At 39.0% G+C, this 13,703-nt stretch overlaps 1 protein-coding gene across 6 annotated transcripts in view; it reads left to right on the plus strand.

Annotated features, from left to right (window-relative positions):
* The window catches only part of RAPGEF6 (Rap guanine nucleotide exchange factor 6), a gene marked incomplete at its 3' end in the record, with an annotated part of 221,145 nt that overhangs the window by 153,138 nt on the left and 54,304 nt on the right, over positions 1-13,703 (plus strand). For all 6 annotated transcript variants that reach the window (XM_082623744.1, XM_082623747.1, XM_082623745.1 and 3 more), the window contains one exon: positions 7,387-7,627. In XM_082623744.1, the coding sequence (XP_082479870.1) occupies positions 7,387-7,627 (241 nt within the window). The remainder of the gene's footprint in view (positions 1-7,386; positions 7,628-13,703) is intronic.

Below are 13,703 nucleotides of genomic sequence, written 5' to 3' on the forward strand. Positions count from 1 at the left end.
ATGAAAGCAGAGGTTGCGCTGACACTTAAAGCATATTGTTTAGTCTCTCTATTCAGTTTCTCCAGCTCTGTTTCATAGGGTTCTTTTTTTTATTATTATTTTTTGGCTGCGTTGGGTCTTCATTGCTGTGCATGGGCTTTCTCTAGTTGCAGCGAGCAGGGGCTACTCCTCATTGCGGTGTGCAGGCTTCTCATTGCAGTGGCTTCTCTTGTTGTGGAACACAGGCTCTAGGTGCGCAGGCTTCAGTAGTTGTGGCACACGGGCTTAGTTGCTCTGTGGCATGTGTGATCTTCCCAAACCAGGGCTCGAACCCATGTCCCCCGCATTGGCAGGCGGATTCTTTACCAGTGCGCCACCAGGGAAGTCCTTGTAGGGTACTTATAAGCATCGGTACCTTTAAACTTTTTTTGTTCTTGGCACATGATAATTACTAGTATCAAATGTGGTTGTGTATAAAAACATAGAGGTAGTATAATGTAGTGGTTACCAACATGGACCCTGGGAGACAAAATTGATCTGAAGGCTGCAAGAGGAAGAGAAACCACAACCTCTGAACTCTTTGGATGGTGAGAAGCAGTTGCCCAACAGAACCCTAGATTGGATGTTGCAGAGTGTGGGAGTTACGTGGTGCTACAGAAGGTGGCCTGTACCCTCAAGACCTCCTTCCCTGCCCCAGCCAGAGTGTAATCAGGCAACATTCTCCCCATGCAAAAAACACCAAAGAGTATTTCAAAGAAATATTAGTAGAAAATTTGTTGAAATGGAGCATTTTAGTCTAGATGTGGTACCTGGAATAAAGTCCCAGTAACTGGCATTATCATGAAGCAAAGTTAGTGGTTAGGTCATCCTGCATGGAATTCACAGTCAGAACACCTACAAAAAGACAAGCTGTGACCAGAAAACAGATTTGTTTAGATGATACTGGGTACTTGGTCATTTTGTGTTAATTAGAACTGACAGCAAGGGATCACCAGTTATAAGAGAGCCAGGATTTTTGAGGGGTGATGGTAAAGAACCTAGTAAGTGAGCTTACAGATTTTGGAGAAAATAGTTAATCTCAGGAGGAGAAGAAAATCATTTCTGGAACTCTGCACAGAAAGATTTAAAAATTCATTCCTTAAAACAAGAACAGGATATTTGGAAAATAGTCACTGAGAAAAATACCTCTTGGGGTTATTTTAAATATGCAAAGACATATTTTAGTAGAAAAGACAGAAACATATAGTAGAAGGAATAGGTAACTTGAGAAAATCAACTTTATAGAGCAAAAAAAGACAAAATGCAATTGAGCACTATTCCAAGAGATCTGAAAGAAAAAGTGAAGAAGAAAGTATTTAGGAAACAGTGGCAGAGGCCATTCCAGAATGAAAGAAAGATGTGACTCCCAATTCAAAGGACCACCTATATAATCTGAGCAAAATTAGTTTAAAAAACTTGTCTTCTGTTTCTAGTATTGACTGAGAACAGCTAAAGGAGCTGGCTAGTGAAGAGCTGCCTGCCATTGAACAGAGAAGTTAGACCTTAAAGAGGTAAACTGGAGCCATATCTGCCCTGGAGCATTTACCAGTACAGAAAAAGCAACTGAGAGACTGAGCTTTTTTTTGGCAATAGGCTCCCAGGAAAAGGTGAAAGAGTTGGAATCCTGCACCTGTTAAAAGCACAAACTCTGGATGTGTCAAATCCCTTACCACTCATCCTGAGACTGTACCCCGCCAAAGGATGTTTTTTTCCCCAGGGCTATTTTCCCATCCATAGAATGTAGCTGAGAGAAGGAGCTGCTGAGAGAAGGTTTGTAGTGTAGAGCCTACCAAAGGCCAGAACACTCTATCATAACAACATTTGTTCCTGATTGAGAACTTGAGTATCTAACTCTGAAGAGAATGTGGACTGTACTCTAGACAACTCAGAAGAACCTCAAGTTTTGACCTGGCCCTAGGTCTCCAGTACCTGGCAAAAGAAAATAGAAATCCTCTTTAGAAGATGCTAGCAGCAGCCTATTATTTGTAAAAAATAAGTTTCCAAATATGGAGTCAAACAATCAAACTTTGTGAGACCCCTCTGAAAAATCATTTTAAGCCACAACCAACAGAAACAGAACCGTAGGAGCTCCAGAATATCAAACACAGACTTTAAGGTGCTATTTGATATGTCCTTATGTCCCTGAAGATAAAAAGCAAATTAAGGATTCTAGTTCCAGTTAAGATGGAGTAAACACATGCTACCCTTCATTTCCCACTGAACTCAACAATAAAACTTAAACAAAAATCATGATCCATCTGTTTGAGAACTCAGAGAATTCAAAGTACCACCACAAGAAGTGAATTTACCATTTTTTTTTCACTCCAGTATCCCCTGGACTGGACTCAAGGCAACATGAAACCTGGATGTGAATATTATGGTGCAGACCTAGAAGGACCCTGAAGCAGCCTGACTTAAGGAATGGGAAAGGAAACTCCTAAAGCTCAGACAGAGGGGGATTCCCACAGATTTTTTTTTTCACTCTTGTTTTCTCCATATTCTCAGGCCCCAGCCTCCAAGCAATCCAGTGGCATTGAGTGACAAAATGTTCCTCACCCTTTAGTGAAGCAGTGGCTCCAAGACAACAAAGCCAGTGTCACTGCTTTTTTCCCCCACTCTCTCTGTCCCCCTCTGCTTGACCCCTAAGGCACTGCAGTGGACAGTTTCCCTCTAGAGGTCCAAAAAAGGAGGCCTAAGGAACTAGAAAGTACCAGGTTGATAACTAAGATGGAGAAAACAACCCCATAAAGTTGTTTATGAAATCCTGGGCTCACCCCCATCCTGTAGGTGCATGAATCTGATCCTATTTAGCATATCATAGACTTTGAGAACTGGCCCAAGTAGACCTCTACTCAGGTCCCACACTGACCACTAGGTGGTACAAAGTGGACAGATCTGTATAGCACTGCAGAGGCTTTGAAAATTGAACACTGGAACCACAATCCGCAGAAGGCTAAACAAAAATACTAGCATTTCCCATAGGATGCAAATACGACTCACAGCAATTTTAACTGTAACAAGGATTCGTCACAGTTTTCTTTGTATTTATTTTGTATGGGGTTTGCTCAGCATTTGAATTTGTGCATTGTTGTTTGCTTATCAGTTTTCAAAATTTCATGGCCATTATCAGTTACTACTGCCCCTTTTTCTTTCCCTCCCATGTGGGAAATCAGTTACTTATATGTTAGAAGATTTGCGTCCCATCTATCTCTTACATTCTGTTCTATTCTTTCCAATTTTTTCTTTCTTTCAGTTTGGGTATTTTGTAATGACCTGTGTTTAAGAAAGTAATCCTATTTTCTGCTGTATCCAGTCCACTGATAAATGCATGCACTGAATTTAATTTTAGCTATTTTTCAATTCTGGAATATCCACTTGAATCTCCAGTTCTCTGTTGCACTTCTTCATCTTTTTCTTCATTTTTTCATCCATTTTATCTCTTTTCCTCTGTGTTCTTTAATATATTTATAATGGTTATTATAAAGTCGTTGTGTGTTAACTGTAACATTTGGATTATCTTTTATTCTGTTTTTCCCTCTGGCTATTTTCTTTGTGAGTCTTAAAATTTTTATTGTATGCTGTACTTTGTATATAAAGGAACCTTAGTAGTGAAATTAGTATTTTCTCACAGATAGGATTTGCCATTTCCTCTGTTTAATCACATAGGGTAAGGAGAATTGAGCTGGGTCAGACTGGGTTGCAGAATTACATAGACTGTGTCCATTGGGTTTCAAGTTGAGAGACTTGTCATGTGCATGATGTAGGCCCCTCCTCTAATGGAACTTTGTCTCTAACGACTGAGAGATTGTGGGAAATTTCACTCTGCTTATTCAACCTTGCCCTCCTACCTCCTCCCCCACCTCCAGTCCCTTGATTCAGAATCTGGTACCTTTCTGTCTCCTTTTTTTGTAAGTTTTTCCCTTCAGAGATTTTGAGCTTAGTTCTTTAGCCTCCCACCCCGAGCAGATAAATCTGTTGTGTGTTTGTTGGAAGTCTCTCTCTGTTGTGTGACTTTGTCTCCTGAGTACTATGAGATTCTAAGAAATTTCCAGCCTCATGCCTTGTCTTACTAATAGAGATACCTCATGAAGAAAAGTGACACTGCTTTGGTGCCTCTCTGTATTCCAATTTTCTTGGCAGTACTTGCAGCCATCAAAACTTCTCTTTCCTCTAGTAGAGTCCTTCTACCTGAGCCTCACCTTCTGTTTATATTTAGATCAGCAAATGTCCCCAGAGAAGAAAACAACTGGCAATCTCAGTTTACCCTCTTCCTGCTCTGGAGTTTTTATTCATCCATTCGTCTTACTTTTCACAACTTCCTAACATCTTTAAAAATCCCACCACTCAGATAATTTTATTATTAGCATTTTAATTGTTTAATAAAAGTAATACATGCATGTTTTGCAAATTACAATACTAAAGAAAGACACTCAGTGGGACCATATTGTGTACAATATTCTATACCTTTCCACAGCAGTTCATACAGGTTTACTACTTGTGTAATTGTTATTGCATCGAATTCCATCACACTATTATCATAATCTATTGATCTGATGTCATATTGATGGATGTTTTAGGTTGTTTATAGTTTTTGCTATTTACAATGATGTAATAATCCTTTGTACTTATCTTTTATGTTTATATAGATATAGCTATAAGATAAATTCCTCACAGTGGAATTACTTTTATAGTTACTGTGGTTTTACTTTCTAAAAGTTTCCCCATCTATGTACGCTTCATTCATCAATGTATAAGAATGCCTCTGCAGTGGGTATAATCAACTTTATAGTTTCTGATATGAAGTCTTTAATAATGAAGGAAGTTGAGCACTTTTTTTATGTGCGAACATTTCTTCTTTATGAACAGTCTTCATTTGTCCATTTTCATGTTGAGTTACTCATCTTTTATTGATTTGTTTGAATGCCTTATAAATAAATAACAGTATCTCTTGGTGTTAAGGGTTGCAAATTTTTTCCCCAGGTGTTTTTTTTTTTTTTTTTTTTTTTTTTTTTTTGCGGTATGCGGGCCTCTCACTGTTGTGGCCTCTCCCACTGTGGAGCACAGGCTCTGGACGCGCAGGCTCAGTGGCCATGGCTCACGGGCCCAGCCGCTCCGTGGCATGTGGGACCTTCCCGGACCGGGGCATGAACCTGTGTCCCCGGCATTGGCAGGTGGACTCTCAACCACTGCGCCACCAGGGAAGCCCCCCAGTTGTCTTTTGACTTTCCTTGTTTGTTCATTTGTTTTGGGTTGTGTGTGTAAATACATATACACACATACATATATGTAGAGAGAGAAATCTTTAATCTTTGTGTAGTCAAATTTATTAAACATTTCTTTTATTAATTCTTGGACAGCATCATTTTTGGTTCATATATTATATCTGATATTGATCTTTAATGGTATTATAATTATATTTGCTTACCGACATTAATTTTTGTCCCTCACTATTTTTTTTTTAGTTTAACACAATCATTTCTTTATCTACAAATCACAAGTTCTGCAGATTTTTACTTATATACACAAGTCCAGTGAAGATATAAACTACTTTTTACACTCTTGAGTCACCTTACATACACACTGCAGCCAGGGATATCTGCTGCCCAGAGATTTCCTGTTGCTCTTAACAGAAAATTCAGACACCTTACCCCATAGCATCATCAAGCCCTTTCTCTACCTTGTTCTTCAGTTGTCTTCATTTTCTTGAATTTTCCTTCTACCACAGGTACTTTAAACTTGAGATTTCCTCTACCTAGAATTAATCCTTCTTCTCCCTTTGCCTAGTTAAAATCAACTCACTCTGGGCTTCCCTGGTGGCACAGTGGTTGAGAGTCCGCCTGCCGATGCAGGGGATATGGGTTCGTGCCCCGGTCTGGGAAAATCCCACATGCCGCAGAGAGGCTAGGCCCGTGAGCCATGGACGCTGAGCCTGCGCGTCCGGCGCCTGTTGCTCCGCAACGGGAGAGGCCACAACAGTGAGAGGCCCGCATACCGCAAAAAAAAAAAAAAAAAAAAAAATCAGCTCACTTTACTGATCTCTTCTTAACACAGTGACTTAATGAAGGACAATTTTCCCTTTCTTGCTCTCTTAACTAGTTCCTCGCGTTATGTTCTCTCCATACCATATATCTTTGACTGACTATGTTTCACAACAGGAGGAATCTGCAAACATCTAGCATAGTGCTTGATGTGTTCATAGGTCAGTAAATATTTTTTGATTGGATGAGTATCTTGATTTTAACTCAAAAAAGCATTTTTATTTTTACCACGTGGCTTAAAATAGTGAAAATTTTTAAGACGACTGAAAAGAATTTACTATATTTTAATCAAGCAAGGTAGCTTTGAAAGGTGACTCCCAAAGATTTCCATTATCTTGAAGACAGAAACTGTGCTTTTCTTTTTTGTGTGTGTGTGTGGTACACGGGCCTCTCACTGTTGTGGCCTCTCCCGTTGCGGAGCACAGGCTCCAGACGCGCAGGCTCAGCGGCCGTGGCTCACGGGCCCAGCCGCTCCGCGGCATGTGGGATCTTCCCGGACCGGGGCACGAACCCGTGTCCCCTGCATCAGCAGGCGGACTCTCAACCACTGCGCCACCAGGGAAGCCCAGAAACTGTGCTTTTCATAAGCTTTCCTGGATCTAGGCAAAGAGATTGCTGGAAAGGCAAATGCCCCACTGTGCTTGCACTTTCCTTAAGGATGAAGTATAACTCACCAGACTTAGGATTGATAGAAAGTTATCTACAAACGCTTGGTTTTTTACTTCAGACCACTGTAGTGAATGCTTAGTGGCTTTCACTCTACAGAATTAAGTCTCACAGATGTTACTTTGAGGAAATTGTCATATATTACAAAATTTAGTACTATTTGTTTCTGGTAAAAGCGGGTCCAGCAGAGCTCTTCCCATTTTGTTGATGGCTAAATTTTACAAAACAGGGCCTGACTTATAGTACTTATATCTAATCTCAAATGATGAGGGATAACATATAAATAATAGAATCTAAATATCTATTTCTGTAAAATCTGGGTCGATTAACAATTATATTATACTGCTTATTACCTAAATAGGAACCTTGGGCTTTTGAAACATGCTGGCAATCTGCCTGCTTCATTTCTTTTTTCCCCAGTGAATTTCTTTTATCACTATTGGACAACATCATAAGTACAGTCAGGTATAAAAGCTGAAAAATGGATATAGCTGATTAATAAAGGGTGAGTATAAATTTTGTAATGAAATGAGTTTTAATGGATGAGGCTGTGAAAGGCCCAGTGATAGAAAGCAACTATGTTTATTTGTTAAATTTGTTGTGGATAAAAAAACTTTCTAATGAGAAGAAAAGAAATGACAGTTTTATTTATTTATTTCCACAGTGTTCAAAGAGTTACTTACTAGGACCGAACAAGAGAAATCTGGTGTTCCTCATATTCCCAAAATTGCTGAAAAAAAAAGTAATCGCCACTCAATCCAGGATGTACCAGGAGATATTGAACAGACATCACAGGAGAAAGGAAACAAGAAAATAAAAGCAAATACTGTTTCAGGTGGAAGAAACAAAATCAGGAAAATTTTGGATAAAACACGATTTAGTATCTTGCCTCCAAAACTGTTTAGGTAGGTAACAGCAATCTTAGACATGTAGGCATTTTCCTATTGACTGTAAAGATTTTTGTGGGAGAAGGGAAGTTTTGGGTCAGTTTTGTTTTTTATACAACTATTGCATCATAAAATCTATAAGCAATCCATAAATAAGTAAGAGTAAATTCTAAATGTCTCCTCATCACTTCCAAGAAGTTACCATTGTTAGATTATGTATTCTTCCATTAGCCTTGTTTTGAATTTTAGAAAAGATTGCTCGTTTTATTCTATGAAATCTTTTTTTGTATATTTTTGGTCCAGTATCAGTCCCTTGATCTACAAATTTGAATACCTTAAAACTTGGGACATAATTCACTGATACTATTTTTTTGCCTTTTTAAAAAAATTATTTTATTTATTTTTGGCTGCATTGGGTCTTTGTTGCTGCGTGTGGGCTTTCTCTAGTTGTGACGAGCGGGGGCCACTCTTTGTTGCAGTGCGTGGGCTTCTCATTGCGGTGACTTCTCTTGTTGTGGAGCACGGGCTCTAGGCATGCGGGTTTCAGTAGTTGTGGCTCGCGGGCTCTAGAGTGCACGCTCGGTAGTTGTGGTGCACGGGCTTAGTTGCTCCATGGCATGTGGGATCTTCCCGGACCAGGGCTCGAACCCATATCTCCTGCATTGGCTGGTGGATTCTTAACCACTGTGCCACCAGGGAAGCCCTGGGAAGCCCTGTTTTTTTTGCCTTTTACCCTGTTTTTTTGCCTTTTAAATCATCTTTCTCTTATTGCACTATTTATTCCCTCCTGAATTCTAAAGCTGACCTTTTTTTTTTTTTTTTTGCGGTATGCGGGCCTCTCACTGTTGTGGCCTCTCCCGTTGCGGAGCACAGGCTCCGGACGCGCAGGCCCAGCGGCCATGGCTCACGGGCCCAGCCGCTCCGCGGCATATGGGATCCTCCCAGACCGGGGCACGAACCCGTATCCCCTGCATCGGCAGGCGGACCCTCAACCACTGCGCCACCAGGGAGGCCCAAGCTGACCTTTTTAATCAAATTTATTTCTATTTTCAAAATGAAATGTCACCAAAACTGAGTAAAACTTCAGGAACTTAAATGTAAATTAAGGCCTGTAAAATGCTGATAAAATGAATACAGGGTCATGACTTGGAATTACTCTAGTATATATTATATCTGTGTATATTTTATATTATCTACTTTCTAAAGTAATCACAAACGTTCTAATCAAATACAGTACTTAGCACATAGTAGTCACTCAGTATTTGTTGAATTAAGATGGTGGATCAGTGGGAAAAAAAAAAAAAAAGAAAGCATATTCAAAGAAAATACTTAATTTGGGGCTCCTGAGAGTTTTTGACACTGTTCCAGATGATAATTATAGAGCTGGAAAGAGGTAAGTTCCTGCCTTCAAGGAATTCATAGCAGGAACCCTTTATTCTTTTTTTTTTTTTTAAATTTTATTTATTTTATTTATTTATTTTTGGCTGCATTGGGTCTTCGTTGCTGCGCGCAGGCTTTCTCTAGTTGCGGCGCGCAGGCTTTCTCTAGTTGCGGCGAGCAAGGGCTACTCATTGTGGTGGCTTCTCTTGTTGTGCAGCACGGGCTCTAGGCGCACGGGCTTCAGTAGTTGTAGCATGCAGGCTCAGTAGTTGTGGCACACAGGCTCAGCAGTCATGGCGCATGGGCTTCAGTAGTTGTAGCATGCAGGCTCAGTAGTTGTGGCACACAGGCTCAGTAGTCATGGCGCATGGGCTTAGCTGCTCCGCAGCATGTGGGAGCTTCCTGGACCAGGGCTCGAACCTGTGTCCCCTTACGGCCTCTCCATTAGTCGCTCCCCCGCAGAGCCCGGGGGGGAGGGGGCGTCAGTCACAGGCCCTAAGGCCTCAGCAGCATTTTGAAACGGCGAGTAGTGAGCAGGAACCCTTTATTCTTCACACATTTATTATAAAATAGGCACAATATCCAGAGACAGAATTACTGAAAGTAGAACAAGTTTCTTGCCCTGCATGAGTTGATCATCTAAAAGGGAAAACTAGGCAAGTGGTCCATTACAGGGTGATAAATGTTTTGATGTGTACAAAGGCAGGAGCAAGCTTGGTAGGTTTGAGTAGACTGTGTTTCTCAGTGCACACCTAAAGATGAAGCATGATAGATAAGTAAGTGAAGGATTTTGAATATTATGCTAAAGATATGGACTTCATGTCATAATAGGGAGCCATCAAAGGCACATGATGTGGTAAGATCTTTTAGGAAGATCTCTCTTTTAGCTGTGTTAGTGATTTGGGGTTGAAGGTGGAGCACAATGTAGCAGTAATAGCAAGACAATTAATTAGAAGGCAACTTGGAACAAGGTGGATGTCAGCTCTCATCTTTTAATTAAAGATCTCAAGAACTTCCTGATCAGAAAATGCTCTTCTTCATGAGTTTTTATTTTCAATTCAGGGAAACACGTTTGTTCTTCATTAATTTGGGGCTCACAGAGGATTGAAACATCCTGAGCTGTATTCATAACGTCTCCCGTTTCTAGAAAGTTTATTACTCATTCCTTTTTGAGTGAACTGTTCTCCTTGAGGTTTATAAAATATCATAACTTTAAAATAGCAAGATTCTTTTAATATAGAGCATACTGTAGTTCGACAGCATCATGGCAAACACTGTAAGAATAGGCTTGTTCTCACAAATGAGAATTGAATAAGGAAAATATTAGAGGGACCAGCTCACACTGAAGAGATTGGGGACAGTTTTGGATGACAGGAAGGCTGCATGAAGGCACTGAGGAAGAGAGAAAGGAATGGAGGACCAGAAGGCACAAAAGAGTTCACAAGGGGAGTTCCTCAGGAGGTAATGCTCTGAGTTCCATTTCCAGAAAACCTTGGGTGTTTGGTCTGGAATACACGATCTCCTTTAACAGGGTCTCATTTTGAACACATTGTGGCACAGTTGTGACATGTGTCATGAAAAGCCAGAGAACACTGTGATTGCAACTCACTTTAGGTTGTTCGTGTCACATTTCACCCAGCTATATTCAAGTGTCAGGCATCTAAATCAATATCTCATCTCTATAATGTTTCCCTCAGGAAGTGGAAATTGGTTACTCCAGTTGGATTCTATCTTTGCTTACAGCAGGAGGCAGGAAATTGAGGTAGCCAGGAACAATTAAATTTTCAAGCATTATTTCTTTATATTAGGACCTCCCAAAATGAAAGATCTAATAAAAATTGTTTTACTTAAACTCAGAGGGATTTTTTTGTTGTTGTTGTTAGCAAGCATTTATTGTCTCCTTTGTGCCAGCAGGAGGCTGTTGGCTGTGAATACAAATATGAATAAAATGCTGCCCTTTGGGAGTTAATATTAAACTGGTTATCTCTTCTAAACATAATGCTAATAATTTTATAAATTATATTTTATATAAATACCCCAAAAAACAAATTATATTACTGTTTTCTACTGGACCCTATTTTGCAGAGAGAACGAATTTGTCATTTTACAGTTCAGGCTGGCTACTTTGCATTTTTGACAATGTGTGTTATTTCTTGGCACTAAATCATTACAAATAAATTCACACAATCCCTTTTGCTACACACACACACACATCACTAGAAGTTCAGTAGAAAAACAGGCAGAGAACATGAATCAGATGTTCTGAATCAGTAATCAAGGATAAGGAATTCCCTGGCCGTTCAGTGGTTAGGACTCAGTGCTTTCACTGCCCTGGGCCCAGATTCAATCCCTGGATGGGGAACTAAGATCCCGCAAGCTGTGCAGCAAGGCCAAAAATTAAAATAATAATAATAATCAAGGATACACAGTTTTAAATGGAATATTGTTTGTTTCACCACAGGTTGTTAGAATAGTCAGTTTCTGAATTGATAACACAAGAGGGATAATAAGCTCAGATTGCTGTGGGAACATAAAATGATGCAACCTTTCTATAAAGCATTTGGGCATTTTTTTTAAAGAGCTTTAAAAATGTTCATATTTTTGATTCAGTAATTCAGTTTCTGATAATAATTGGATGAAGATTTATATACAGATGTTCTTAGTAATATTATTCATAATAAAACAAAATTGGAAAACCCTAAATGTCCAATTGCAAAAGATTGGTTAAATAAATTGTGCTATTTACCATGAAATGACTAGAAGGAAGAAGGTTGATTGTGGTTTTCTCTAAGAAGCTTTATAGGTAAATTTTCCATTTCTTGCTTGCTTGCTTGTTTTTTGTTTTTTTTTAATTTTTTGGTTTGAATATTTTTTAATTGAGAATTTTTTTTTTTTTTTTGCGGTATGCGGGCCTCTCACTGTTGTGGACTCTCCTGTTGCGGAGCAACAGGCTCCGGACGCGCAGGCTCAGTGGCCATGGCTCACGGGCCCAGCCGCTCCGCGGCATGTGGGATCTTCCCGGACCGGGGCACAAACCCGTGTGCCCTGCATCGGCAGGCGGACTCTCAACCACTGCGCCACCAGGGAACCCTGAGAAAAATTTTTTATGAGTTTAATTCCACAATTTCTCAATGGCTCCTATGTGTCAGGACTCTTTGGAAGGGGTACTTGGCTCTGCCTTTTGCAGCACCCACTTTAAGAGTACGGCATGAGTTGTCATAGAAATACTGTAAGAGAGAATGTCCACATCTGTGAGAGGAGTAAAGAAAATGAATGTAAGGAAGGAACAAATAGTTGAGATAAGAATAGGTAATTCCCCAAATCCCTAACCATGACATAATTTTAAAATGAAAGAATACTCCTGAAAATTAGAAGTGAAAAAAAAAAAAACTAATTGATTTGAATAACATCTGTAAATTAAGACATAGCAATGTGGATTTACTTGACCTGGAAATATTTCACAATTCAGGAAATCTGAATCATAGCTTTTGTTTTCTTTCATCATAGATTGTCTAAGTATCTAATTCATTGTAACAGTCCCAGAAGTAGACTGCCTTGTTTGCTTATTAGGAATTATTTTTTTCTTTCCATTTCTTGTCAGCATTCTTTCCTTGTTTGCTTTTAATATTGGGATTATTTTTTATTTGCATATTGATGATATTTATGCAGCCTTTTTAGTTTCATGTAATGAAACTAAAATATACTTTTATTCTAAGTAGATTCAGTATCAGGAATTATTGAGGAATTTTTCAAAACTATCTTGTTTCTGTTAGTGCATCACCTTGTTAGGAGACTGTTTTGGTAAGAAATGACATAATTATTTGCAAATAGGCTTTATAAATTCAGCTTCCAAGCAAGCATGGATATTTTGTCAATTAGATTATTTCATTAATGTCATAGCAGGGGTTGTACATAACATTAGTATAGTTTTCATTTATATATGTTCTCACCTTAATTACCATGAATTTGTAACCAGCTTTATATTATTTTAACTGTGCAGTGTCATAACTATTGCTGATTAAAAAGCAGAGGTAATGCTAAATAACATCAGTAAGAGAGGTAAAGACATTTAGTATTTCATGCACTTCTGAGTCTCTATAGTAAATTCCAGATTATTGCAAGTGACAGCCAATTCTCTTTAACATTGTTAAGGTTGTTTCAACTTTGGTTATTAGTAGGACCACATAATCTTTTTAACAGTTTGCTTCCTTGGATTTATTTACCTGACTCTCTGTGTCCAAAAACTAACTGGCAGGTTTGTTTTCAAAAATAAAAGAAAGACTTGCATTTTTAAAAATCTTTATTTTTTATGTAATATGAATTGTTGCCAAAATACTTACAAAGCTATAAATAAAATATGTGTGAAAGCCCCCCTCCTTTTTTTCTCTTACCTAATCTTAAAACATTTAGCACTGACCTTTAGGAATACACACCTAATTATAAGGAACCAGGACTTCCTTGGCAGTCCAGTGGTTAAGACTTCGCCTTCCAATGCAGGGAGTGCGGGTTCGGTCCCTGGTCGGGGAATTAAGATCCCCCATGCCTCTCGGCCAAAACACCAAAACATAAAACAGAAGCAATATTGTAACAAATTCAATAAAGACTTTAAAAATGGTCCACATCAAAAAAATCTTTTAAAAAAATTATAAGGAACAAACAGCATAAATAAAAGTTTCTTGTCAAATAAAATATTCCCTTTGCTTTATCTGTAAGA

Source organism: Mesoplodon mirus, assembly GCF_964341445.2.
Source record: "Mesoplodon mirus genome assembly, chromosome: 5".
In the NCBI taxonomy this organism is placed as follows: domain Eukaryota; kingdom Metazoa; phylum Chordata; class Mammalia; order Artiodactyla; family Ziphiidae; genus Mesoplodon; species Mesoplodon mirus.